Source organism: Sminthopsis crassicaudata, chromosome 2 (genome assembly GCF_048593235.1).
Source record: "Sminthopsis crassicaudata isolate SCR6 chromosome 2, ASM4859323v1, whole genome shotgun sequence".
NCBI lineage: Eukaryota > Metazoa > Chordata > Mammalia > Dasyuromorphia > Dasyuridae > Sminthopsis > Sminthopsis crassicaudata.
The window spans coordinates 501,350,660-501,375,305 of NC_133618.1; the positions used below are offsets into that span (position 1 = coordinate 501,350,660).

At 34.6% G+C, this 24,646-nt stretch overlaps 1 protein-coding gene across 5 annotated transcripts in view; it reads left to right on the forward strand.

The window, feature by feature from the left end:
* FUBP3 (far upstream element binding protein 3) overlaps positions 1-24,646 on the forward strand; it is a 76,593-nt gene that overhangs the window by 8,269 nt on the left and 43,678 nt on the right. For 4 of the 5 annotated variants that reach the window (XM_074293880.1, XM_074293881.1, XM_074293882.1 and 1 more), the window contains exon 2: positions 3,940-4,048. In XM_074293880.1, the coding sequence (XP_074149981.1) occupies positions 3,940-4,048 (109 nt within the window). Of the gene's footprint in view, positions 1-3,939; positions 4,049-16,152; positions 16,210-24,646 lie in introns of all 5 variants that reach the window. The other variant, XM_074293879.1, reaches the window with a different exon arrangement.

Sequence of the window (24,646 nt, forward strand, 5' to 3'; positions counted from 1 at the left end):
TTCTGATGAGTTGAATTGTGTTCAAAAAAGGTTTTTAAGCAGCAAAATGCTATGCATTTTAATCTATTTAATTAAGTAAATTAATAACTTAACTATATAATAATATATACTGAAACATGAGCAAATCAGAAAAACTTGTGTTCTTGCATCAAAAGACTTATAATTTTTTTTATCTTTCTATTTATTTATTTGTTTATTTATTTATTTTTTAGTAAAGTTTAGTGTTCTTTAGGAAACAAATATGTTAAAGAAGGAGTGGTTTTGTATTTATGGCTGGGATTAGATATTTTGATTCCTGGTTGTGAATTTGTAATTTTTTAGAACTTCATTGATATCTACTCTCAAAGCTCTTATCCTTTCTTGGTTTTGGAACATTGAACTCTTTATAGACTGCTATCTGCCATGTTTTTAATGACAAAGGCCTACCATCTTTGTCACTAACCTTTTTACTTTCTGATTGCTATCTGTAATATGGGGTTCTTAATGAAAGGCATTCTAATCAGAAACAAAATATTGAAGTGGCCATAGCTCTTAAATTCATATTTTCCTGCCTTAAGTCTAAAAGGTAGCATTGAAATAATCATCTTTTATATTATAAGTGGTCAGATATCCATGTGATTATTTTTTAATTTAAAAGAAGATAGAATACTATAAAACTAGAAATATATATTATATATGTTATTTTTATTAGTTATATATATGTTTTTAGAGCAAGTATAATTATTGCTGACATTTGGATTCAAGGTGTATTTTTCCCCCCTGCGATTCATATTTGTACCATTTTTCTATAAGTTTCAAATTAACTTTAAGGAGATTTTTATTGATTTATCTTGTTTACATCATTTCTATTTCGCAGTGTGTCTGAAGTATCCTTTATTATACTGTGTATGACCTGTCCCTTATAGGAATTAAAGAGGGAGAAACATTTAGCAAAACCGACTAATAAATTGATGTCTGATATCTGTAGTGTTCTATGCTTATGGTTCCTTACCTTTACACAGGGAGTAATGGTGTTTTCTCATCTCTTCTTTGGGCCTAGCCTTAGACTTTATAATTTCACAATATTTGTTTTCAGTTGTTTTGTTCTTATATGTGTATATTTTGTGTATATTATTTTTTCAGATTCTGCTTCACATTTTTTTTTTATCATTTCACATAAGTCATCTCATGGTTTTGTATTCATATTCCTCCCTTCTTATAACACAGTGATATCCCACAACCCTCCAGTCATTCTTTCTGCCATAAATCTTTCCTCACTAATCCATTCACAGAGCTGCCAAAGCAATATTTGTAAAGCACAAGTCTGTATCATTTCCCTACTCAGTAAATTCCAATGGTTCCAGAGTCAAATGTAAAGTACTTCATGTGGCATTTAAAGTTCCTCACAACATGGCCTCTTTCTTACTTTCAAATCTTCATACTGTCCTGCCATACTACTGTAGTTGTCATTTGCATATGACATTCCATCTCTACCACGTCTTTGTATTGGTTGTCCCTATGCCTCTAATGTGCTTTCTCCTTATTTATACCTCTTAGAATCTATCGCTTCTTTCAAAACTCAACTAAAATTCTTCCTTCTGCAAGTTTCCCCATTTTTTCCCAGCTGTAGAGCATCCCTCCCCAGATTACCTTCATCTGCTTTGTATGTACTGTACATGTTCCTTTTTTATATACATATTATTTCTTCTATTAGAATGTAAGCCCCTTGAGAGCAGAAACTGTTTCTTTATATCCCTGCATTTAGCACAGTGCCTGACCATAGTAAATGCTTAATACATGCTTCTTGATTAACTGGTGTAACACAGCTTGCTTTTTCCCCAGTCAACGGGCATTTACTTTTTCTTTATTTCTTTGCTATTATGCACAAAAAACTGTGCTATGAATAGTTTAGTGTATGTAAGACCATTGTGACATTGACTTCATCAGGGTGTATACCTAGCAAAGGAATCTCTTGAGATAAAAGGTATAGACATTTTAGTCACTTTAAAATTTCAAGTTGCTTCCCAGAATCATTGGGCCAATTAACCAATAATGCATTAATATTTTGAGCAAAGCAGTTTTTAGAGGAAACCTATTATTCATATTTCTTTGTTCTCAACACCTAATTTGCTTTAATGTGGGCCTCTTTGGTGACATGTACCAATCTGATCTGACCATAAAACTGCCACCAAAGACAGTTTAATGTGTTGAATAGGAGCCTCAGCTGGTTGCTTAATCTGTTTACTATGCTTACCTAAGTCAGATTAATTGACATCACTAGTTTTAAGTATATTTTCCTCTGCTTAAATATATTTCCTAGGTTTAAAAAAAGTATGTTTGTGCAATTTTAATAAAATAATATAGGCACTTTAATATAAAGATGAAAAAAAGGCTATCAGTAGGGATGACATTTATAAACAAGTATAACATTGATACCTGTTGCTAAGAACTAAATAGCTAGGACAATGAGAAGCCTTATATTTCTAAAATTAAATATCATACTCCATTATAATTTTGTAAACCCCCAACCTTTTTTTTTTAAGATGCTATTTTCAGTCAGACATATACTCTCATATAGTGCTATAGTCTAGCCTCCCATACAATGTAATAATCTTTACTACTACATTCCTAAAATTGATCCTTTCCTAAAATACTATATTAACTTGCGCAAATCACTTTAACCTCTCTAGGCCTTCAAAGCTCTCTCACTTTTATACCTATGAACCTATTACTGCAACATAGTGGCTTAATACTTTTTACACATCCCTACTAGAATATCAAGGGAAATATTTTATTAGCAATTTTCTTTAATTTTTTTCCTTGTGGGGGAGGCAATTGGGGAAGTGTTAAGTGTCTGAGATCAAATTTGAACTCAGATCCTCTTGACTCCAGAGCTAGAGCTCTGTCTACTTGACCGTCTAGCTGTTCCTCACTTCCCTCTCCATACCTGCCTTCCCCCCAGTATAATATCAACCAATATTTTTCAACAGATGTGATTGGCTCCTTAACAGGCAAGGACTTTTGGGGAAGGAAAAAGAGAAGGTAACTCTATCTTTGGTACAAAGTACACACTACCTGACATATGGGTCATCTACCATATTAAGTAGTGTGCTGTGTTGCTGGGGATACATAAGAAAAATAAAAGGTTGAATTGACTTGAAGTTTCTATATAAGGTTTTTCTTAATTCATTTCAGTAAACCATTGTACAAAAAGACAAAAGATAAATGGAAGCACTTCTAAGAGTTTATAATCTTTGATAGAGGAAATCAAACATCTGTAATACAAAAAAAAGTTATGATACCAAAAGAATTTTGTAAGAGTTCAAAAAAGGGAAAGTTAACTATGTGGGAACTTCTCTTGTCTATCACAATGCTGAGAGTTTTTCACACAGGGAGATAAAGAACTGTCACGTCATATCTAGGACAGAGAACATATGAACCCTGTGAGGAAGCCTCTCAGCTGAGCCTATTAATTTTGGGCTCTTTGGAATGGTGTAAGTAAAAGTTAGCTTCAACAGATGTTTCCTAGAAAGTGATTTTTTTGTGTGTGAATCAAGTCATTTTAGATATGTCTGGGGAGTCTTGCAATTTTTGAAAGAAACTCTGGTGAATAATTTTGTATTAAGAATCCATACTCCTTAATGTTTTATGTTACATGCTTTAAGATATCACACTTCTAAAAATAATAATTTAAAAGCTATGGATTCCAAAGTATAGCATAATACACATTTTGAGGAAGATTCCCTCCCCCTCCTTCCTTGAGCTACATGTTCAATAATAGCAAAAGAAAAGCTAATAATGATTTTTTAAAAATGTTTATGCCATTGTGGCATTTAACCTTAAGTAAAAGAGAGAAATGGTGTTTTAGCAGCCTTTTAAGAAAGGTTTCATTTATCTCCTTCAGAGGTAGACATGATTTTAGATTATCTGACTTAATTGTTAATTTTCTTCTCACTACAGATTGCTGCTAAAATTGGAGATGCAATTCCTCACTTGAATAATTCCACACCTCTAGTGGACCCTTCAGTTTATGGTTATGGAGTACAAAAACGACCTTTGGATGATGGAGGTGAGTTGCCTTTTATAAGGTAGTGATCCTTTCAGATTCTTGTGAATCTTTTTGAAATTCCTATTTTTAAATGTTATCTTAACCTTTTCATTTTTATTAGGAATTATTCCTAATTTATAGGAATATTAGGAAGTATTTGAGATGAAATTCTAAGAAGCAGATGTGACTTTTTTAGTCAGTAAGAAAGTAGTTTGTCTTGTTTGCCTTCATAAGATAAAATTTCTTTTCAGCTTTGACTTTGAAATGAAGATTTTATTTAGCTCTGAATATCAGTTTTGAAGTAGTTTGACAAAGGCAGAGTATTGGTTGACTTAGTCTTTCATCCATTTAGTGAACACATATGAGTTTAATCTTCTGAGAATTTGAATGTTGGAATATAGATATTTTCAGAAAGATAATCTCTAACACATCATCCATGTCAGGAGAAACAGGAGATAACAGCAAAGTAGAGGAATACTAACTAGAGCAATGTACAGTAGAAACTTCATATCCTGAGAAGGCCTGGCAAGAACCCAGAAAAACTGGCAAGTTAGATTCTGCTGCCACATTGATTGGATTACTAATATGACTGCTCCTAAAAAATTAATAAGAAATAGGAAGGATGCTATATTTTGCTGAATGGCCCTATTCAAGATTCGATATCACAAGGGAAAAAAAGCAAGATACATTGGAACAAACCAGAAATAATTGTCAGTATCTCATCTGATGGGCTATTCAATGCAGTTGGTTCTGACCACTAAAATGGGTACATCATAAATGTACATGAAATGGACCAAAGATAGGAATACTTCAAGTATCAGTACTATTGACAAAATTGCAAACATCTTAACATCTATAAAATAGGGTTTTGTGTTACTTTTTGTCAATGATATGCTCAGCTCTAAGTCACATGACATTTGCCAATAATAGCAAAGTAAAGGGCCAATACAAAATAATAATCTTATTTCTCAATTTATATTAGAATAAATAAGAGACAAAATTGAACAACTACTAAAATCAGAAAGAGGGATAAGTTAAAGATCATTGAAAATCTTGACAATGCTAACCCCAGAAATTAGACCTAATAACAGATGTAGATGGCAATACTTAAATTGTAATTTCAAAAAGTCTTTTTTGCACTTGAAACTCAATTATACCAAAACAGTAATTTTAAAAAACTATCTGCTTTAACCATTAAAAAAAAAAAAACTGATAACTATTGTAACTATCTTGTAACAAGACCTTCTTTCACAATATTTGACAAAGTAGAAAAACATTTCAGGATCTGCTCACAGCAATATATGTGGCAGCTGTTGCCATAGTAAGAATCATAAAAAGAAAAGTAAAATTCTTAAAAATGCCCTTAAGAGCCAGTGTCAAACACCATCATAGCAAAAGTTCCTTGAGAAAGCTATTACAGATATATGGAAAGGCATTATTGGAAGATGGTATCAATATCCAGTTGGTACTCAGAATAAAAACTTTATTGCTCTTTTACTCAGGTAAAGAAAATTAAAAAAGAAACATTCAGAAAGGAATCTGAAAAAACAAAAATGTATTAGAAATTCTAGATTCTCAGAATTAGTCAAGAAGCATTTTTTTAGATGTTTACTATGGGCCAGTTACTATGCTAAGCACTAGAATTACAAAAAAGAGGGGAAGGGACCAAAAACAATTTTCTCTTCTCAAAGCATTTACAATCTAGTGGGGAAGTAACATGCAAACAACTCTACATATAAGATAACTATAGCTATATCTTAGATGTACAAACAGAGTAATTGAAGGTACTATCAGAAGGCATTGGAGGGGGAGAGAAGGTTTCCTTTCTTGAAGTAAGACAAGAGACAGAGATGCTCCAAGAGGGAAGGCATGGGAGATAACCAGTGAAAAGCAAATAGCAGAGAATCAGGAAATAAAGAATATGTGAAAAGGAATAGCAAGAAGACCAGTTTCACTGAACTGTAGAACACACGAAAGGGAATAAAGCATAAGAAGACTGGAAAGATAGGAAGGGGCCAGGTTGTGAAGAGCTTTAAAATAGAATTTTATATTTGATTCTGGAAGTAATAGGGAGCCCCGGGAATTTATTGAGTAGGAAAATAACATGGAAAGATCTGAACTTTAGGGAACTTTGGTTGCTGAATGAACCAATTAACTACCTAAAGAAAAAGAAGTTGATGATTCAGAGAATCAGAGCACCCCCTAAAAACTAAATAATTCCCACAATGTTCAAAAACTATATTATAGATTCTTGAAAAGATCAGATGAGAGAGAACCTTGGAAGAAGGACATGTTCATTAGAAGTTAGATCAAACAGGAAAGTTTACATATCATTAATAAGCGATAACAGATAGATCAAAGAAAGTAACTGGAAATTTAGCCCCTCTACAAAACTGGAAAATGCTGAAGTACAGTAAGATCCATAATTTTTTGAATGCTTCCAAGTGGCAATTTAAATTACCATTAAAGCATCTTAAGCTGCTCAGATTTATGCCTGATTTTGTCTTTTAACAGAAAATATCATTATCAAAAGATGACAGTGCTAGCAGAGACCAAGTATTTCCTTATAAACTTTAGACCAAAGCATATAAAGAAAAAAAAAATCTATGATTTTAAGAAGACAGCCCATTGCTTCACAAACAATAAGAATTATAAGAAATCCAAGTGATGTAAAGAGCAACTTTATCATTCAATTTGACCCAAAAAACTGTAGCATGTGTTGTTTGTTAATTATCACAAAACATTTGACTGGGGCCCATACTCTTAATAATTTATTCACATACTGAAAATATATAAAATAAACCCAAGTGTAGTAAAAATGCTAAGAGTATTTAATGCCCATATGGAAAACTCATTTTCTGTTTAAAATATGCCACCAGCACAGTAATGTCAAGAATTTTTCAGAGAGACAATTTAAGACTTATGTTTCTAGTATGTTATCATTTTTCTTAAGTAGAATGAAGTATAATTTCCAAGTTAAAGGAATTAAATAAAAGAATATTATGTGTATGGAAAAGATCATATCAAACTCTATAGCTCCATCACACCACACTTTCTCCATTGATATCATAATGTGATTTGAACTTGATAGGTATAAAATTCTTAATGTATACCAAAGAAAGATAGGGACTAATGGCTTCAAGCTTAAGTATGAGCATAATGAGAAGAAGGCTGAAAACATATTAAAGAAACTTAGTGGCAGTCTAAAATCAAAGCTGATAGAGAGAAAGTTGAAAGTTGTTAATTGCTCTATCACTCTTGCCAGTATTACCAATAATTATGCCAGTGGTGTGATAGTAGGGGTAGTATAAAACTTTTGAATTTTTAAAAAGCGATTAAACAAGAAATTTGTGATACTAACAAAATTCAAAATATATTGCCTCAAAGTATCTATGATTAACATTTCCATGCCCAAAAGGAGATATTCTTAGAATGTATGATGAACAGGTCAAAAACCTATTGAAAAACTTTTAGAATAAGCATGTCACTTTAACTAAGCAATAGTAAAATAAAATGGGCACAAGTATTGGATCAAATGTAACTGGAAGAGGTTTACCTCTAAAGTGAATTGAGCAATATTTCCACAAAGGAACTAGATTTGGGGGGTTGGGGGTGTGTCAAGGCTATGTCGTCACTACCAGAAACTGTTAAAAAGGTTATCCTTAAGGAGTCTGGATTTAGTGTTCAGTATAGATTATATATGGGAATGGTGGAGATCGTGAAGCATATTATTGTAAATTACTAAAATTTAGTGCATTATGTGGATTATAAATAATAATAGTCAACAAGTATTTGTTCAGCTTTGTGATAGAGTTCGTGCTAAGCACTGAGCAAAGAAAGATAAAAACAATCTCTGCCATCAAAGGGCATTCTAATAAATACCCATATTAAAAAAACAGTTTAATATCATCAAGAACTTCACTAATAAATTATACTGCAACCAGATCATCATTACAACCTGAATTAGTATCCATAATTAATATAATATTGTTGCAAAATAACTTAAAGAACAGCATTCAACATGTTAATGATAAGAGAAGTTGTTTTTTTGTTTGACCCAACTTAGATTTTTATTGTATTGGACTTATTGTGAACTTAAAAATGACTGAAAAAAATTTCTACATCTTCCTTCCAAGGCTCTCAGCTCTTAGTCCTTTACTTCTCAAGCCTCAAAAGTATACATTCAGCTTTTTATTATTATTGAATTGCTCTTTGAATTGCTTTGCTTTCTTTTAAAGCCTTAATATTTTGACTTTCAGTTTTTATTTTGAGATAAATGAGAATCTCTGATATTCTTTTTAAATCCAGATTTCTTTGTGTATGTTTTTTTTTTTTTTCTTAATTGGGTAGCATGATGTGTGAGTTAACATCAATATCTTGTTGATTCTATCTATAGAAGGCAAATCATTAAAAAATTTCATTATTTGATATTTGGTGTTCTATATACTATTCCCCTGCGCAGCCCCCCCCCCCCCCCCCCCAGGCAATTGAGATTAAGTGACTTGCCCAGGGTCCCATAACCAGGAAGTATTAAGTTTCTGAGACCAGATTTAAACTCAGGTTCTCCTGACTTCAGGGCTGGTGCTGTATCCACTGTGCTACCTCATGCCTCTATTAAGGAATGATAGGGAGTAGTTGTTACGGGCCAGAATTCTGTACTTGAAACAAGGATTCTTACAAGGTGCTAAGTGGAATTGATAAGACAATGGTTATCTAGGTTAACATGATGATTAATAGTTTTCTAGTTCAGTACATGTACTTAGTACTTAATATAGTTCTACAAGATTCACACCTATGATGATACATATAAAGCTGGGACAAACTCAGCCAAAGACATTCCATCTTTGATTAGGCTCCTGTTGGCTCTCCTTCCTGCACTTTGGGAGAGACTGGTTCAGACTCAGAGGGACTGAGAGACAGATTCATTCCATCTTCCAGCAGCTCCTAGTGGCTCTCTTGGGGGACTGAGAGGCTCAGAGACAGAATCAGACAAGACTGAGGACTGGAGGCAGGAGCTCAAGCTCTCGGAGCCAAGGAGAGAGATTCACTCCATCTCACACCACCATATCTTCCTGCATTTCCTCCACTGAAACCAAACTAACCTGGACCTCAGGCAGATCCCTTCCTGGTCATATCTGGTCCCTTCCATTCACCACTTTCTGGATCCCTCCATATCACTTGACAATTATCTAAAGATAGTGGAGCTGCTCACACTGGACACTGTCCTTCCAGTGGGTCATAAAACCTGTTTGCTAGAGCCAGTGCATCTTTATCGAAAATTTAAAAATTATTGGTATAGAGAGTTAAATTTAGAAGTTCTCTAGGGTTACCTGTGGCTAAGATTAAATCAATCATACTGAACTAGAGAACTATTAATCTAAATTAATGTAATCTATTAATGCTAAACTAGATAACCATTGTCTCATCAATTCCACTGAGTTAGCACCTTGTAAGAATCCTTGTTTCAAGTACAGAGTTTTGGCCCATAACAGGTAATGACTTTTCCCAAAACTACCTAAATCCCTCAGAAAAGTTGAAAACAACAAAAATAGTTGACATTTACATAGCATTCAAAGGTTTTCAAAGTAGTTTATAAACATTTTCTCTTTGGGGCCTTATAATAGTCCTTTGCATTTGATGTAATAAATATTATTTTCCTCATATTTAGGTCAGGAAGCTACAGCTCCCAGGGGTTAAGTGAACTTATATTCCCAAAATTGTCTGGCAGGGTTCAAGGCAGGTTCTCCTGACTCAGGTATAGCTTTTTTTTCTAGTATACTGCATCTCAGAAGAAGGTGGTATGGTATTTTCTCTTAGGTTCATGTGTAGTGTTTTTTCTCCTCCTTACTTTGCATTATTGAGGCTCTTATAGAATTAACCTTAGCTACTCTTCACTTTTATCAATACATGGTAGTTGGGCATGATTTTACCTTATCTCCAGAAAGATAAGAATTGCTATAGTTTTCAGATGTTTTACATTAGTCTATTCTAGGTGTTACTGTAAAGAAATGCGATTGTTATTTGAACATCAGAATGTTCAGAGTAATAAGGTTCCTTCAAAGTATGATTATTCTCCTGTTGCATCATCTTGATTGAGAACTCAAAGTTTATGAGCCCTTTGATCTCAAAGGCAAGATGAATGAGGCAGGAGATTCATAGAGTATAAAAAGAGCTCCAGTTTATTATGCCGTACAGCCTTGTTGAAGTTTTGCAAGCATGATCTACACGTGAACAGTAGGAAATCCCCAATCACCATTCAGAGAAGCAGCTTGTGGGCTTTTGCATATGCATGGTATCTGCCAATGGGAGTTGAGCCAATCCAGCCATTCCAACAATGTGTCTTGCTCACTGGCGAGAGGCCCTGTCAAAGCATTCCTGCTTACAAGCAACTGCACAGTGACCCTCAGACCAAACCCTTTCCTATGTCACACATCACTGCTCCTTGCTCAACAAGGGCGTTTCTGCAATGTGGCAGAAAACTTATTGTACACCAAAGGTCAAAGTGGCCTCTATACTTCCTCTCTGCAGGGTCCCTAGCAATTCCCCCCCCCTTTTTTTTTTTTTTCTGAGGCAATTTAGGGTTAAGTGACTTGCCCAGGATTACACAGCTAGGAAGTGCTAAGTGTCTGAGGCCAGATTTTAACTCAGGTCCTCTTGACTTCAGGACTGGTGCTCTATACACTTCACCACTTAGCTAGCCCTTAGATAAAAAGTTTTTTCTTAAGCTACAACCTTTGAAAGGATAATGGACAAAGATCCATAAAAGCATTTTAATATTACAGGACAACAATAAAGCAATAACAACATAACACACAGGAAAATCCATGATTCCAGTTTCAACTACCACAAAGAGATATTGTCAAACCAATGTTTGATTTTTTTTTTTCCCCCAGCAGTTTTATCTGGATTCAAAACTTCATGAGAAGCTTTCCTTTTGTCAAATGCTAGTTTATGTAAACTTTCTATGTCACCTTCAATTGTGTTACTGAGAAATAAGCCATTCAAATGCCTCTTGATACCATAATCTTGTCCTGTATGATTATACAGCAAAGGGGTTACACAAAGCTTTGTATATCTGTAGTCACATTGTAATTGAGCCTAGAGTTTCAATAACTCAACTTCTGCTCCTATTTCCAATGATACTTCTCTTTTAAGTCTTTTATTATCTGATACAATTGTCTGTCTTAGCCTGTTGGTGAAACGCGCTGAGACATTCCTAGATAGTTCCTCTAAAGATCTAGCTTATACTATATTGTTTTGTACATTAGATATGGACATTGCAAACTGATGAAACTATAAGTGAAACCAACAGAATCATACCTAATGTGACAGAGCTTATACAGCTCTTTTTTCTAATGGGACTAAGGTCTGTTTCTTTTCTATTATGATCAGTCTTAGTACAATACCATTTCTCACTTTTTATAGGAAGCATTGATACGTGACAAATATAGTTTGATTTTCAATTTCATTCTCTAAACAATATGGACAACATTGAAATGTCTAGTGGGAATCCACTGCTGATGGTTTTCTTCAGTGGAGATACAAGAATACCCTGGTCCCTACAGCAGAACCCTATAAGGTTCCTCCCATCCTTCAGGATCCTTTTTTATTACGCTGGTCTCGTTTCTTAGGGGGTCTCCTTAATGAAAATGGGATGTTACCTTTTATTAATTCTCTATTTTCACTAGAGAGTATTTCATACCTGGACCTGAATCAAATTTTAAATAATTTATTGTGTACACTGCTTTATGTCTTTCTGAGGGACCCTACCTCCATCTCCCTCTTTTTGTTTTTTGATGAATTTTCTCAAAGTCTGATTAGTCCTTTCTACAATGGCCTCCTGTAGGATTGTAAGGAATCCCCAAAATACGATGTATGGAGAATTCCTGTAAGAACTGTTTTAATATTTTGAGGTATATGAGGGCCTATTATCCCAGTCCATTCATATGAGAACAGATGTGCAGAATGTAACAAGAATGAACTCTCATTAAAATCACCTCTTACACCTCCTGAAACAATGAGAAGATAGATCTTGTTAGAGCCTTTCTATATGCTGTCTCTATTCTCTGGACCACCCCACTCAACGAGTGCTGGTTCCTTCTTGCTGCATTCCATAGCACAGCTGGATCTGGTGTTCCCTCAATTTTCCCAGACTCAAACCCCCACTTGACAAGCAGTCCGGTAGGTGAAAGTGTTTGAGGCTTCAGTCACACCCAACTAGCTTGAGAGATCCCAACTTGAGGTTTCTGTAGAGTGCTGTCTGAAATAATATTGATGGGTTTGTCTATTTTCAGTGCTTTTTTTTTTTCCAGGTTACAATGAGTATTTTTTAAAATTAATTTTATAATTATAACATTTTTTGCAACATTATCCCTTGTACTCCCTTCTGTTCTGAATTTTCCCCTACTTCCCTCCACCCCCTCCCCTAGATGGCAGGCATTCCCATACATTTTAAATATGTTATAGTATATCCTAGGTACAATATATATGTGCAGAACCGAATTTTTGTTGTTGTTGTTGTTGTTGTTGTTGTTGCTGCAAAGGAAGAATTGGATTCGGAAGGTAAAAAATAACCTGGGAAGAAAAACCAAAAAATGCTAATAGTTTACACTCATTTTCCAGTGTTCCTTTTCTGGGTATAGTTGATTCTGCCCATCAGTGATCAATTGGAATTGGATTAGCTCTTCTCTATGTTGAAGATATCCTTCAGTGCTTCTTTAATGGCATATAGTCCATTTTGCTGTGTTGAGGTGTAAGGTGTAGTGTATACATTAGAGATACCCAATTGTGGGGAATATATGGCCCCTTTATTCTGCTTGGTGACATCAGTGAACACCTTAAGGCCTTTAAATGGGTGTGTTTTTGTCTTTGTGGGAAATATCCATCGCCACTTCATGGAATGGCAACTGAGTCAGGATTTGTCCTGTTCTTACCTCTCCTAACCCTAATAAAATGTCCAAGTTTCCTGAGTCACTGTTAAGCAATCCAACCTATCTTTGCTTAATTCTTGTTTCTCCTGTTAATTAGATAATTCTCAGCAATGTTTTCCTCTCTATTTCTGCTGCCATGTCTAAGTATAGTTTTAGTGATTTTTTTCTGATATTATTAAGCTTAACTGTTTTAATTCTCTTTCTGTCATTTGTAATATCTCCAAATCCTCAGGCTGTGGATGACCAGCCAAGATATCATCGGGGTAGTGTTTCCTTTTTTTTTTTTTTTTTTTTTTTTTTTTTTTTTTTTTTTTTGCTAATAGCTTTATCAACATTCCATTGGCATGTGGGAGGGCTATTTTTCATACCTTGTGGCAATACCTTCCACTGAAATCTCTTCAGGTCCTTGAAAATTATATGTTGGTACTGAGAAAGCAGATTTTTCCCTGTCCTCAGGGTGAAGGGGAATAGAGTAAAAGCAATCGTTAATGTCTATTATCCATAAGGGCTATTCCCTGGGGATCATGTTTGGGGATGGCAAACCTGCCTATAAAGAACCCATGTCTTCGAGGACTGAGTTTACTTGTTTCAATCCATTAACATTTTCCATTTACCAGATTTTTTCTTTATAACAAATACGGGAGAGTTCCATGGGCTCTTTGTTTCCTCAATGTGTCCTAATTCCAATGGTTCTTGTACTAATTGATGCAGAGCTATTGTTTTTCTTTGGTCAGGGGCCATTGCTCCACTCATACTGGTGTGTCAGTCATTTTTGAAGTAGTAGAAGCCGCAGCAGCAATGACTCCTCCTAAAAATCTGTGGTGATTTTCATCCCTAATTAATGTAAAATATCCCTGTCCCATAAATTAACATGTAAGGCATCTATTATTAAAGGAAAAATGGTTCCTGTTTTTCTGTCTTTTTGCCAATTTACTGGTTCAGCGGACATCAAAGCCTCCTTACTGCTTCCTACTCCTGCCACTAAATTGCTTAAAGTATAAATTTGACCCTGGAGCAACCTGAGCGCCAATCAACTGGTTCTATTCTAAAATTTCTGTGATCTAGATTTCATTCTTAAGCTTTATATTAGGAGAACCTTTGAATGGTTGTAAATCTGGATAGACACAAGAATAAGGCGGGGCCAAAGGTGGAGGCCATTCATTATCATTCTCCTCAGGCTCAGGAGAGGGACATCTATTACTTAGAAACTAAGCCTGTCTGTGCTCTTGACTGTAAATTTCCTGACCTTTTTTCTGGTTCTGATGTCAGACTTTGTTTTAATGAAATTATATATGGTAAAATGGATTTTTTTTGTATTTCTCCTGGGCATTGCTTATCATAAGTGGTGAACTGTTCACTGAAAACAATCCATCTCTCAAAATTGTAACAGCCTTCCTCAGGTAACCAGGGAGAAACTTTGTAAGCAGTGTCTAAGAATTTCCTAATATCTCCTAATTGAACTATGCACCTCTGCTATTTTATACATTTATATATAGACTTGACATAGGCTTCCCTGTCTGAAGGGAATAGAGTGTCTATTTTCTACCCTATATTAGATAACTTAACCATCTCTGCAGCACTCTGCCTGGTCTGGAAACAGCACAGCTTGGTGGGCTTTCCTTCTGGAGTCTTCTTGGCAGTTGTCTTGACCATGTAGCAGTGCTTAACTATGCAGTGATCACTCTGGCACCTTTCAAGTCTCTGTTCTTGGGCACCAGTTATTGTGGCAGTCTTAATTGTTCAAAGCATATGAGCCCTTTGGTCTCAGAAGCGAGATAAATGAGGCAGGAGACTCATAGAGTGTGAAAAGAGCTCCAGTTTATTTTGCAGTACAGCCTTTTTGCAAGCATGATCAGCATGTGAACAGTAGAGAATCCCCAATCATCATTCAGAGAAGCAGCTCGTAGGCTTTGTGGATGCATGGTATGGGAGATGAGCCAACCCAGCCACATCAGCAACTCACAGGCAAGAGGCCCCTTCAAGTCATCCCTGTTTATGATCAACTGTACTGTTACCCTCAGGCCAGTCCCTTTCCCAGTTGCACATTACTGCTCTTTGTTCAACAAGGGCGTTTTTGCAACTTGGTAGAAAACTTATTGTGTACCATAAAGTCAAGGTAAAGATGGCCTCTGTACTCCCTCTCATTAGGGTCCCATACCATAGCATTTTCTTGATCTTTCCAGTCCTCAAAACATTTTTGGAATTCTTCTTAGAATGTCTTGAGAATCCACAACATAATGTTTTGACTATCTTTATTTGTGACATCTTTAACCTTGGAGAATTATTTTGATTTTTGAAAATAGCTAGGTCATTTAAAGTTGTCTGTTCAAGATGATGGATGATTGTGCTGGGTTACAATTTTTTGGTCTGTTGAAGTATGACATTAGGATTAGATTTTCAATCTCAGAAAACACTAAAAAAGAAAAGTTCTAGGGAAAAAAATGTGGTCCTCCAAGATGGTTATTCTGAAAGTAATAGTACTCATTTCAATGTCCATGTTCTGATTTATTTCTTAAAGTAGTTCTATTCCAGATAGGTAAGTCTACCAGTTGAACTGAATTTACTTGGAGAAGGAGACAAAAGGTATACCACATAAAAATATACAAATGTCTTTGAGATACCAGTGGGATTCCATTTCATAAATCTGTAACTAGAAGGGACCTCAGAGGTTAAACAAATCCTTGTTTTTCAGATTAGGAAATTGAAATCAGCGAGATTAACATATTTGATCAAATTAAGACAGATAGTAAACACAGTTGAAGCTGCCATGGGGAAATTAGACTTTACTGGATTTTTCTGTTTGCTATCTGGGGGATTGAAGGGAGAGGAGGGGGAAGTGGTGCAAACATATAGGAGATTCATGTTTCATTTCTTCCCACATGGCACAACTCTAAACTTCGTATCCATATAAATCTTTTAGATGGATGGTCTCTCTGACCTACCACTTCTAGAACATAGAACACTTTTAGAACATCAATATGGCATATACAAAAAAGTAAACTTTGTTTTTACTTCTTGCTTACAGTTAAAGCTATATAACATGTACATAATGTATTAAATTGTTAATCTTATAGCCCAGTAGATCGGATGCCTAGGGCACATTGGGAACTTCTTAATTGCATTTCTTGAGACTCATTTTTTTCTGCTTAGTCTGCCCATTTTGAAATAGATTATTTCAGTGTTCCCATTTTGCAGGTGAAAAAACTAGGAAACAACCAAGGGACAGCCCAAGAGTATTGCTCAATGCAACAGGTATTTTTCCTTCCTTCATGCTTCTATTGTAATGTAATATGATTTCATGCATACCTTCCACTTTTGGCTAAATCTTTTTTAAAAAGAAAATGAAAACTTAACTACTTTACTTCCAAAAATTGAATCTGCTTAATGTTAGAACCATTTCAGGTAAGAATCATATCTTATCTGTGGACTAAGAATTCTTATGTGCTATACAGAAATTCTGTGTTTTAGCAAGAAATTCTCCTCTTTAACTTTTTTTTTCCATGTATTGTTCTAAAAATATGCTGAATTTCTTTTGATTAAATTACAGAATTAAACAAAAATGATTTATGTCTGTTTTGAATGAAATCTCTTAAATTATGAATTTTATAATTAATAGGCTTATGGTGACAAATAATAGAATTATGAGAGGAATCATTCTAATTTGATATGGAGTATATCTTATGCCCCAAAATCAAAGTCAGATTTCTCTTTTACATAGATTTGTCCTAGCTATGTAAATTTTTATTTAAACTTTGTTAGAATATTGGGTCTGACAGCATCATTTCATTATTTGTTTTCTTGGCATGAGTAAGGTCATGGAGCTAGGTGTTCCATTTTCTTGAATAAACATGTAAGACACATTTTAAAAAAAGAACAAGAAACAGCATTCATGTTTACTTGACAGCTCTCTTAGGGTCAAAACTTTGTTTTTTCAAAATTCATTAAAAGTTTAGGAATGCAAGAACTAATGAGAGAATGATTCAGGCATTTCTTAGTATTTCAGCAGAACTTTGGAATTTGTTAGTGTAATAAATGAATGTCTATAAAGGCAATTTTTAAAAATAATAGTTTTTTTTATTTTCAAAATATATGCAAAGATAGTTTTCAGCATTCACCCTTACAAATCTTGTGCTCCAAAATTTTCTCCTTTCCTCTGCCCTTTCCCCTAAACGGCAAGTAATCCAATATATGTTAAATATGTACAATTCTTCTATATATATTTTCACATCTATCATGCTGTACAAGAAGAATCAGATCAAAAATGGGGGAGAGGGAATGAGAAAAATAATAATAAGCAAGCAAACAATGACCAAAAAAAAGTTGAAAAAATTATGTTGTGATATCCACTGTTCCGTCCCTGTATTCCTCTTTTGGATGCAGATAGCTCTCTCCATCACATTGTTGAAAAGAGCCATGTCCATCAGAATTGATCATCACATAATCTCATTTTTGTTGTGTATAATGTTCTTTTGGTTCTGCTCACTTCACTTAGCATCAGTTTATGTACTTTCCAAGTTTTTCCAGTATTTAATAAAGCAAGTCATTTTGAATTTTTAAAAGAATCCTGTTTTTTATAGAACAATAATATTCCATAACATTCATATACCATAACTTGTTCAGCCTTTCTGGTCCTCCACTCAGTTTCTAGTTCTGTCAACTACAAAAAGCGCTGCTACATTTTTGCACATGTGACTCCTTTTCCCTTTTTAATGATCACTTTGGGATACTGGCCCAGTAGAAACACTAAATGAAAGTGTATGCACAGTTTGATAGCCCTTTGGGCATAGTTCCAAATTGCTCTCCTAAATGGTTGGATCAGTTCACAACTCCACCAACAATGTATTAGTGCCTCTTTTCCCACATCTCCTCCAACATTTATCATCTTTTCTTGTCATCTTAGCCAATATAAGAGGTATATAGCAGTACCTCAGAGTTGTCTTAAGCAAATTTTTCTTAAACTGTGTTTTGTTAATAATTATTGAGGCTCTGAATATTTTAGAAAAGAAGCCAGCCACTGAGCACTCCTAATTTATCAAAGAAATAATCTTTTCTTTTGACTAGTTTATAGCTATGCACCACCTACCACTATCACCACCATCCCACCTCCCAATTAGTGCAAATAATGAATGACCTGAAGTGGTTGGATTATAAACAGTTCTGCAGTAATGCATATGTGCCTTCCCAAGAAATACCACTATGCAGAATCACACAATAAAAACTATAGACCTTATGGAGAAAATGAGGTTAAAGGATAAAAAGTTCAAAAACTTCATCAGTGATACATTATTTTTTAAGGTAAATTTTGGTCTGATTTTTCTTGTACAACTGGACAAATATGGGAATGTTTAAAAGAATTATACATAATGCAAATATGTTTGTAGCAGCACTTTTTGTAGTATCAAGGAACTGGAAATTGAACGGATGCCATCAGTTGGAATGGTTGAAAAAGTTAAGGTGTAGAAATGTAATGGAATATTATTCTATTGTTAAACAGGCTGATTTCGGAAAAACCTGGGAAGACTTTTGAGCTGATGCTGAGTGAAATAAGCAGAACCAAGAGAACATTGTACATTTATGTGATGATCAACTGTGATGGACTTGACTCTTTTCAACAGTGAGGTGATTCAAGGCAATTCTAATAGACTAGGGATGGAAAGTGCCATTTGTCATAGAGAGAACTATGGAAATTGAATGTGGATCAAAGCATAGTATTTTCATCTTTTTGTTGTTTGCTTGTTTGTAGCTTTTTTCTTTTTTTTTGTTTTTTTCCCTTTTGATCTGATTTTTCTTTTTTAAAAATTAATTTTATAATTATACATTTTTTTGACAGTATATATGCATGAGTAATTTTTTCATAACATTATCCCTTGTATTCATTTTTCCAGATTTTCCCCTCCCTCCATCTACTCCCTCCCCTAGATGACAGGCAATCTCATACATTTTACATGTATTACAGTATAACCTAGATATAATATATGTGTGTAAATCCAATTTTCTTGTTGCACATTAAGTATTGGATTCCTAAGGTATAAGTAACCTGGGTAGATAGACAGTAGTGCTAATATTTTACATTCAATTCCCAGTGTTCCTTCTCTGGATGTAGTTGTTTCTGTCCATTATTTGATCTGATTTTTCTTGTGCAGCATGATAAATATTGAAATATATTTAGGAGAATTGCACATGTTTAACCAATGTCAGATTGCTTGCTGTGTTGGGGAGAAAGGAAGGAAGAGAGAGAAAAATTTGGAACTCAAGGTTTTGCAAAGGTGAATGTTGTAAACTATCTTTGCATGTATCTGGAAAAATACTGTTAAAAAAAAGAATTACACATATTTAACTTAGATTACCTGATGACTTGGAGAGGGAGAAATAAGGGAGGGAGGAATAAAAAATTGAAACATAACATCTTACAAAAACAAATGTTGAAAACTATCTTTACATGTATTTGGAAAACAAAATACCTTTAAAAAGTTAGGAGATTATGGTAGCATAATATCCATTTTAAATGAAGTTATGGTAAATGAAATATTTAAATGCTAAAATAAATAGTAGCTTCATCTGAAGCCCAGAGTTATTGCTTGGCCTGCTGTTAGGCCTGTCAGTCTCTAATCCTCATATTATAGGTGTGCAATTTCGAGTCTTATTCTGGAGTCCATAGTTATAAGAGAAGGCAGGGTCTAGAAGTAGGAATAGGTATGGAGTGCTCCTACTGTATCAGAAGTTATATATAATAAATGACACTTTGCCTTGAACAAGGAGCTGAAATTTGCTTGTCGAAGTGGGCTTCTGAAAGATTGTAGTTATTGAGTTATTGTGAAGCAATTCTATATTCTCAGTGTTTCAGAAAAAAAAAAAACACACACACACACACAAAAGCAAACTTGAATTGTTCCCTGATATATCAATTGTGTTGGAACAAATGCACATTTTTGAAACATGTGTTATAGAAAAGCTGACTACATTAAAATTCATACAATTTGAAATTATGGTAAAACTTGGTGATTGATTACAGCCCAATGGAAGTATGCATTGTGATTTAACTTATACAGCTGCTAAAGAGAATATGTTACGAATGAGAATCTAGCTGTACATAATTCTGTTGTTCTGTAGCAATGTATAAAGCAAATCATTTTGAATTTTTAAAAGAATTTATTCATTATTAGCTATAAATATGCACATTCTTAAGGTAAAATGCAGATGTATCTACCTTTCAGGACATCCTGGTTTACAACTTAGTGAATAAATTTCAAGGTCACTTCTTTGAGAAGGTCAATACCCTGAAATAGAAAAGGAATTTGTTGTAGATCTAAGGAATTTTGGTTAGTTGTATTGAAGTATAGAATATGGTCTTTAATTACTTGTAATAATATTTTATTTCTTCAAATATGTATAGTTTTCAACGTTTATTTTTGTAAAACTTGGTATTACAAATTTTTCTCCTTACCATCTCCTTTTTCAAGATAGGAAACAATCTCATATAGGCTAAATATGTTCAATTTTTTAAAATGTATTTCCATTTTTGTCATGTTGTGCAAGAAAACCAGGTCAACAGAAGGAAAACCATGAGAAAGAAAAAATCTACAACAAAGAAGATGAAAATACTGTACTTTAATTCATATTGTTTCCATAGTTCTCTCTCTGGATGAGGATGGTACTTTGCATCATAGTTGATCATCACATAGTCTTGTTGGTACTGGGTATAATGTTCTCTTGATTCTGCTCATTTCACTCAGCATCATTTCCTGTAAGTCTTTCCAGGCTTTTCTGAAATCAGCCTGTTCCATCATTTCTTATAGAAAAGTAATATTTCATTATATTTATATACCATAACTTATTTTTTTTTATTATAGCTTTTTATTGACAGAACTTATGCATGGGTAATTTTTCAACATTATCCTTTGCAATCACTTCTGTCCCTAATTTTCCCTTCCCTCCTCCGCCCCCTCCCCTAGATGGCAAGCAGGTCTCATACATGTTAAAATATATCTTAAATACAATATATGTGTACACATCCATACAATTCTCTTGTTGCACAAGAAAAATCAGATTCAGAAAGGTAAAAATAACCTGGGGAAAAAACCGAAAATGCAAGTAGTCCACATTCATTTCCCAGTGTTGTTTCTCTGGGTGTAGCTGGTTCTGTCCATCATTGATCAATTGGATCTTCTCATTGTCAAAGATATCCACTTCCATCAGAATACATCCTCATACATTATTGTTGTTGAAGTGTATAATCATCTCCTGGTTCTGCTCATTTCATTTAGCATCAGTTTATGTAAGTCTCTCCAAACCTCTCTGTATTCATCCTGCTGGTCATTTCTTACAGAACAATAATATTCCATAATATTCATATACCACAATTTACCCAGCCATTCTCCTATTGATGGGCATCCATTCAGTTTCCAGTTTCTTGCCACTACAAAAAGGGCTACTACAAACATTTTTGCACATATGAGTCCCTTTCCCTTCTTTAATATCTCTTTGGGATATAAGCCCAGTTTAGTAACACTGCTGGATCAGGGGGTATGCACAGTTTGATAACTTTTTGAGCATAGTTCCAAATTGTTCTCCAGAATGGTTTGGATCCATTCACAATTCCACCAACAATGCATCAGTGTTCCAATTTTCCCACATTCCCTTCAACATTCGTCATTATCTTTTTCCGTCATCTTAGCCAATCTAACACCTATCAAGGTGTGTAGTGGTATCTCAGAGTTGTCTTTATTTGCATTTCTCTGATCAATAGTGATTTGCAACACCCTTTCATATGAGTAGAAATAGTTTCAATTTCATCATCTGAAAATTGTCTGTTCATATCTTTTGACCATTTATGAATTGGAGAATGGCTTGATTTCTTTCTTTCTTTTTTTGAGGCTGGGGTTAAGTGATTTGCCCAGGGTCACACAGCTATGAAATGTTGTGTCTGAGACCAGATTTGAACTCTGGTCCTCCTGAATTCAGGGCTGGTGTTCTATCCACTGCGCCACCTAGCTGCCCCTATGGCTTGATTTCTTATAAATTAGAGTTAACTCTCTCTATATTTTGGAAATGAGGCCTTTATCAGAACCTTTAACAATAAAAAATGTTTTCCCAGTTTATTGCTTCCCTTCTAATCTTGTTTGCATTAATTTTGTTTGTACAAAAGCTTTTTAACTTGTTATAATCAAAATTTTGTATTTTGTGATCAGTAGTGTCTTTGGTCACAAATTCCTTCCTCTTCCCCACAAGTCTGAGAGGTAAACTATCCTGTGTTCCTCTAATTTATTTATAATCTTGTTCTTTATGCCTAAATCATGAATCCATTTTGATCTTATCTTGGTGTATGGTGTTAAGTTGGGTCCATGCCTAGTGTCTGCCATACTAATTTCCAGTTTTCCCAGCAGCTTTTGTCAAATAGTGAATTCTTATACCAAAAGTTGGAATCTTTGGGTTTGTCAAACACTAGATTGCTATAGTTATTGATTATTTTGTCCTGTGAACCTAACCTATTCCACTGATCAATTAAGTCTATTTCTTAGCCAATACCAAATGGTTTTGGTGACTGCTCCTTTGTAATATAGTTTAAAATCAATAACCATAACTTATTTAGCCATTCCCCAACTGAGGGGCACTACTCAATTTCCATTTCCTTGCCACTACAGAAAGGGCTATTACAAGCATTTTTGTACATGTGGATCCTTTTCTTTCTTATCTCTTTGAGATAGACTTAGTAGAGATACTGTTGGATCAGAGGGTATACATATTTATATAAAGAGTAAAATAATCTTTTGAAAACTTCAGAATCATCACTTCTTGTTAGAAACTGAGTCTTTTCTGTGGGGACAAATTAAAATAGAAATTTCTAGCTTTCTTATATTGGGTATTTCTCTGTGCTTGTGAATATAGTTGGGCACAGAAGTTCTTCTCTTCTTAAATTTTTGATCAAACTATTTAACACTTAGTAAAGACTTCATGACCATGCCATCTAAGGACAGAATATGAGTGATGCAAGAATTTTCAACTTATTTCATAGATTGAAAATTACCTGAATCTTATATTAACTGATTGACGTAAGAGTAAGTGAATGTAAGTATAAGTGAAGTGTAAATTGTAAAATGTAAGTGAAAATTGACAGAAAATAAGTGTTGATTTTCTTACTTTAATAATAAAACATATTAGACATTCCATCATGCAGCCTTCTACATTTACTATTAAATTTTTCCAAATATGTTTTTCCAGGGCTAATCTTAGTCAAGTAAGAGATAACAGAAGGGTTAAGATGGACTTTTGCCCTAAGGACCTTATAGGATACTTGGAGAGACAGTACCTTATTCTGATTGAATCTTGTCTATCCTATGTGTAAATCACTCATGCTTGAGGTCTGCTCAATATTCTAATGACTTTAAGAGGTTCTTAGGGTTTTTTGGTATCAGAGTTACTGCATTGCCAGTAGCCCATACTATCTTGAGTGTTCAGGGACAATTAACATTTGGGTATGAGGGCTTGTTCCTCAAATTGCTGAATCCCTCTCAAGGCTGTTCAACTACCTTTGGCTCCAAGAAACTATGTAGCATGCAAAGTGGCCATACCTGGTAAATCGACCTGTCAAATGGACACACCCAGGTTTGGCTCAGACTCATCAATAAGTTGAGGAATTTCTACCTCAAGCATGTGAAGACTCTCTTGCTTAATGGGTGTTTGAGAAGAGTTTGTTCCAATGGCCATGAAGGTTGCTGAAGCAGGCACTGTGGTATATCAGACATTGAAGACTCTCAAGGTCATCTACTGAATAGGCCATCACCAGTTATCCTGACTTTTGCCTTCCTAGTGGTCTCTGATGACTCTGGAAGGAAAAATGAGAACTAAGAACTTTTTGTGGTTTTTTGTTGCTTAAATCCTGTTCACATGCAAGTTAAGATGTCACTCAATTGTGATATCATTGGTCCTCTTTGAAAACGAAGGACAAACTGCATCATTTCCTCTGGAGAGGGCATGTCTCTTTTCTGCTGTATCATTTCTCCTATCATCCTAGTGATTTGTGGACCAAAGTATTTTTCCCTAGTCTGATGTGACTGGGAAGTAAAATCTTCCTTTCCCCATTTAGGTGTATAGGTGTATAGGTTTAAAGAGTTATGATCTGCATCTCGTTACATTGTTCCCAAAGGGCAGAACCATAAAGATGCAAATTGAGGATACAATACATTCTCTCACTTGAGGCTTTTAAGCCAAGGTTGAATTATTACTTTGAAAGTTGCATAGTTACAAAGAGGAGCCTGGGCAGCTATATGGTGTAGTGGATAGAGTACCAGCCTTGAAGGCAGGAGGATCTGAGTTCAAATTTGACACTTAACACTTCCTAGCTGTGTGACCCTGGGCAAGTCACTTAACCCCAATTGCCTCAGTAAAAAAAACAAAGAGGAGTCTTTTTTAAGGTATATGTTAAATTGAAGGCCCCTGAGGTCCCATCTAATTCCAAAATTCCATCATAAATGCAGGTAAACAAATTAATATATCGACATATGATAACTCTGTAATATGAGAAGCAGCATGGAAAAGTTGATAAAGACAGCTAAACTTAGAATTGAATTAGGAAGAATTCAATTCATATTCTACTTAGGTACTAAGTAGCTGCATGATGTGAGACAAATAATTTAACTCTGGTCCTCTAGGCCTCTAGAAATGGGTACATTTTGACTTATCAAAGCCAAAA